Source organism: Medicago truncatula, chromosome 1 (assembly GCF_003473485.1).
Source record: "Medicago truncatula cultivar Jemalong A17 chromosome 1, MtrunA17r5.0-ANR, whole genome shotgun sequence".
NCBI classification, from domain to species: domain Eukaryota; kingdom Viridiplantae; phylum Streptophyta; class Magnoliopsida; order Fabales; family Fabaceae; genus Medicago; species Medicago truncatula.
This window is the reverse complement of record NC_053042.1, coordinates 54,554,448-54,559,256: the sequence shown is the minus strand read 5'-3', so window position 1 is coordinate 54,559,256 and position 4,809 is coordinate 54,554,448. Positions and strand designations below refer to the sequence as shown.

General features: G+C 33.6%; 1 protein-coding gene across 1 annotated transcript; it reads left to right on the top strand.

The window, feature by feature from the left end:
• The first annotated feature begins 246 nt into the window (after positions 1–246).
• LOC25485595 (UPF0307 protein PMI3641) lies at positions 247–4,596 on the top strand. Its single transcript, XM_013614844.3, has 6 exons — positions 247–636; positions 707–755; positions 874–925; positions 1,468–1,631; positions 3,609–3,725; positions 4,239–4,596. Exons 1-6 carry the CDS (start codon positions 287–289, stop codon positions 4,395–4,397), a joined length of 891 nt encoding a protein of 296 aa, XP_013470298.1. The 5' UTR covers positions 247–286; the 3' UTR covers positions 4,398–4,596.
• The last annotated feature ends 213 nt before the right edge of the window (positions 4,597–4,809 follow it).

The window sequence follows — 4,809 nt, the reverse complement described above, 5'->3', positions numbered from 1 at the left end:
TGACCTTCAACTAGATAACATGAATTTCTTTCTTGACTCTAAGAGGTTGTTGATTACCTTTGTGAAAGAAGTCGAGACATTAATACATTTGTTCTTATCATGAATTTCTACAGACAATTGTTTATTGCTAATATAGAATTTTACTATAGACAAACCAATAGGGTTGTTCTCCCACAACGTATTTACTTCCGTATCCGCATGTATTTATAAAAAAAAAATAAAAAAAAATTAACAAGTGAAATGTAACAAGAGACAGAGATAGAGTGTTTCATTCATTCATTCACATATGAGCTTGACACAAGTAGTATTCCGGCCTCTAAGACATTGGCCATGGCTGTTGCACTTTCACCACCACCACCATCCTACTTCTTCTACTAAATTTTCTGCACTATATCATCATCTTCTTCTTCCAACATCATCACCACAAGAATCCATAAAGATACGTAGTTTCTCTTTATCTGCATCTCGCGGAAAACTTCGAAGAGCTGATTCTCCACTACCCACCGCTCCCGAGGAAGAAGAAGAAGATGCTGCCATTAAAAGCCGCAACCAATTGAAGCGTGAAGCAAAACGTGCTGTTAAATGGGGAATGGATTTGTCTTCCTTCTCTCCTCCCCAAATCAAACGCATCCTTAGGTTGTTTTTTCTTCATTCATTATGCATTTCTAAATGCCCATCTTTGCTAAATTTTGTTTTTGGGTTGCAGGGTGGTTTCTTTGGACCAAATTGTCTTTGAAGCTCTTATGTTGGTTAAGGTTCTTGCCTTTTCTTTGTCATCTTCAAATTTTAATTGTTCTATTTGTGCTTGTGGAAATTATGTTTTTTTACTAGTGCAAGTTTTATGAAGAGAAGGTGTTTGTTGTTTTGCCACAGAGAATGGGACCGGATGTTCGTGAAGGAAGGCGACGTCAGTTCAATTATATAGGTAAATAATCAATAATTTGTTAGAATTTTTTAATCGATTTGAACATGTTACACAATACAAACAACACATTTAAATCAGTAAAGCGGAGTTGAAAAGATTGAGCAGTGATACAACATGCATACATGAGGATTAGTTCAACTTTACGATTAGATTTAAACCATTGTTGTCAAATAGCGGCTATAGCATAGCGTAGCATAATTTCAGCAATTTGTTGTTGCTTCACAAGACGATATATTTAGTACATACTGTAATCAAATAGAAGCTATAGCAATGCAATGTTCTAGTACTAAAGCATAGTGAAATTTAAACAAACAACTATTTTCTGCAATTGACGATACTGCTTTAAACATTCATTCATGTAATTATCTTTCCAATTTGTGTTGCATTAATTATGAGTTGGTTTGTATACCTTAGCTTATAGTACTATTCTTGTCAATAGTCATCCAATATATGTGGCAAGTTGATTAGAATTACTGTGGTATTATGTAAATTCAGCAGTGCAATACAGAATCATGTTCTTCATACATAAATTGTTGTCTCAGGAAAGTTGCTACGGAATGTGGAACCGGAATTAATGGACCGATTAATAAAAGCAACAAAGGATTCTGACCATAAGGAGCTGCAAGCTTTAACTGGCTTGGGGCCTGATGATCCTGAGGATGATAGTGAGAACTTGGTAGAAACTGAAGACGAGAAGGATGATGAGGTATGATGTTAGGATTCAACAACAACAACCAAGCATTTTCCCACTAAGTGGTGTCGGCTACATAGATCAAATTATGCCATAATGTTCTATCATAAACTATATTTTGGTTCAACTCGTTAATTTCCAAATCTTTCCAAATAGTTTCTCTGATATTTCCAAGTCTTCCTCTGCCTCTAGTGATATGATTATCCTCCATCTGATCTACTCTCCTAAATTTTTTTGGGAGAAATTTTTACAATATTCTACACAATTTCATTATAAAATACAAATGTTACACATGAATTGACTTAAAAATAGGGACCAAAAGTGATGATTAAAAATTTTATAGGGACTAAAAGTCGAAATAAAATTTTAGAGAGACTAAAATGAAAAGTTAGTATATCTATAAGGACCAAAAACATATTTAACCCAATAATAAATATTAGAGTAAAAGTAGTTAGTTTGTTATTTGGGTTGTTGTTATGAGTTGTTAGGAAAGTTAGTTATTTGGATTAGTTAGAGACTACGTTGCACGGGTGCAGTTACGGTACCCGGGGTGCGGGTACGGGATACGGCATTTCTCAAAAAACAAAGGATAAAAAAAAAAATTAATTTTAAATAACATAGCATGAGGAAATTATATTGCAAATATAGTATAATCAAGTGGGAAGTGAGAACAAAAGCTTAACAAGGATTGGATTTTATACAATACGAAAAAGGAAGATAAGAAGATACATTGCACAGTAAAATAAATGGTTTAACAAGGCTTGAGTGCTAGACTTTTCTACTTCTGCAACTGTTGGCGGACAAGAAAAGGTGGACATTAAAGCAATTCCAGAGTCTAGTAAATGTTGTTGTGGCTCTTAACCGTTTGAGTTTATAAAAAAACAAAAAAAACTATAATTGCTATTGATTCTCATGAAAAGCCTCATTTTCTCAAGAAAAAAACGGTTATATGAGTACCCTGAAAGTACCACCGCCGTACCGTAACCATACCAACATTAAAAAAACAAAAAAATAAAATTGGTGCGTCATGGGTGCGTACTGTACACGTACCGTACGAGTACCAGTACCCGCAAAGTACCCGGTACGGGCACGTTTTGCAAATTGGAGTACAGGTGCTTCTGAGGTTAGAGAGTATGTGTATAAATAAGAAAACACAAATGTTAGAAAGTAGCTTTGGATATTGTAATTGTGAATAGAGTACACTCTGTTGTGAAGGGGAAACCCTTGAGGAGAGTTTCTCTCCTATTACTCTCTTTTATCCTTTCCCAATCTTTCGATAAAATTGTTCATTTGTTTATTCAATTCTGCACAGTTTTGAGAACTCTTTCTTATACCAAAAGAAAGGTTCCTAACATATGAGTTCATGTCTAAACGTGTGTTTGATTCTCACTACTAAAAAAACAAAAATTAGTGTGGAAAATTTAGTGAGGGAAAACATGAAATCCCTCTCTAATTCCGTCACTAAATTTTGCGACCAAGGAATTTGTGAGGAATTTTATGTTTTCCGTCACAAATTTCCCTCCCTAATTTTGCTTTTTCTAGTAGTGTCTATAGTGGTAAAAATTGATTTTGATTGAATTGATTTTAGTTAAAGGGGGTTGAAGGTAAAATGAATTATGGTTGGATACGTTCACGTTAAAATGAGTTGAACAATAAATTTAAGTATAAAAATTACATTTGGAGGCAAAAACTACAAAATCTGATCTTCAACTTAGAATCAGTTATAGAGGCTAAATCAATTTTAGTCATGAACTCCGATCATACCAAAATCAACTTCAATTTTTCAGAATCACTTTTGTCTCTTTCAAAAGTGAATCCAAATATGTACTAAATTTCCTATTGACTAGACATGAGCCCGCATATAATACCTTTATCTCCTATTTGTCATATTAGGGGGTGTAATTTTCTTTTTCTTTTTGCTTTCTTTGATATGACTTAGTTACAATGTATTTTGTCCTTATGATGTATCTCATCTTTTGAGCATTTTATCAGGAATCTAAGCCTTATGATGATAGTCAAGTAACAAGGTGGTTTGATGGTTTGATCAACAAGGACATTCAAATCACCAATGAAGTTTATTCAGTTCAAGGTGTTGAGTATGATCGCCAGGTAATGTTTTGCATTATGCGTGATCGAGTAACTGCATATTTGCACCTGCTTGCACTTTCTGAACAAGATTAGTTACTGGTGAACCATACAATGTAATCTAATATTTTCAACCTAGTTTATATTACTTGGTGAGTTTTATGTGATTCCTATAAAGTACAGAGTAAGCCTACGTTTTTAGTGAGTTTCACATAAATATATTTCTCATAATGAAGAATATTTCCAGATTGTACGAATCTTATACCAAGTTTATATTACCTGGTGAATTTTATATGATTCCTATCAAATTTAGAATAAGCCTATGTTTTCAGTGAGATTCGCATAAATTTCTTTCTCTAATGAAGAATGTTTCTAGATTGTACGAAAAAATGTGCATTGTTAGTATTTCTTGACATACATTTTCTATTCTTACTCTGTATAAAAAATCATATATATTTAGAGGCAGAACCACGATCAAGTTCGCTGCTCCGATTGTTGTTCACGTTTATTGACATAAAATGTCTTCATCTTTTGCAGGAGTTGAGAAAGCTGGTACGTAAAGTGCACTTTGCTCAAGAAACGAAGGCTACGGATGAAGATGAGGAGAAAAAAATAGAAAAGGCAGAGATTAGGGCTAAGAAGGCCCTCACTCGTTTTCTCCGTAGTCTTTCAGAGAATATTGTTGATGAACATTAGACATTGTTAACCATGCATTGTTTTGTTGGGATACATGATATGAAAATATATTATTTTTAATAGTTAGAATAGTGAATGGTTGAGTTTTTGTTTAGAATGATCATTACATTTATGTTGCAGTCCTCTAAAAAGATTTGTACTAGGTTCATAATAATCCTGACTGGTTTATTTGAATGACCATCTAATTTTCTTAGCGTCACAATGATATCGGTAGTCAGCTAAGCAATTTTATGCCCTCTCAAAGATTGTGAAATGCTTGAACAATACTCACTTAATGTCCACACCTCACATTTGCAAAGGAAACATTTTCAATGCCTTGCACAAATTAATCTAGAGATAACTTTTTTCTGAGATACTGCTGATGAAAATAAAGAGGTCTCTTGGGCAATACGAATGGTGAAAAAGATAATTT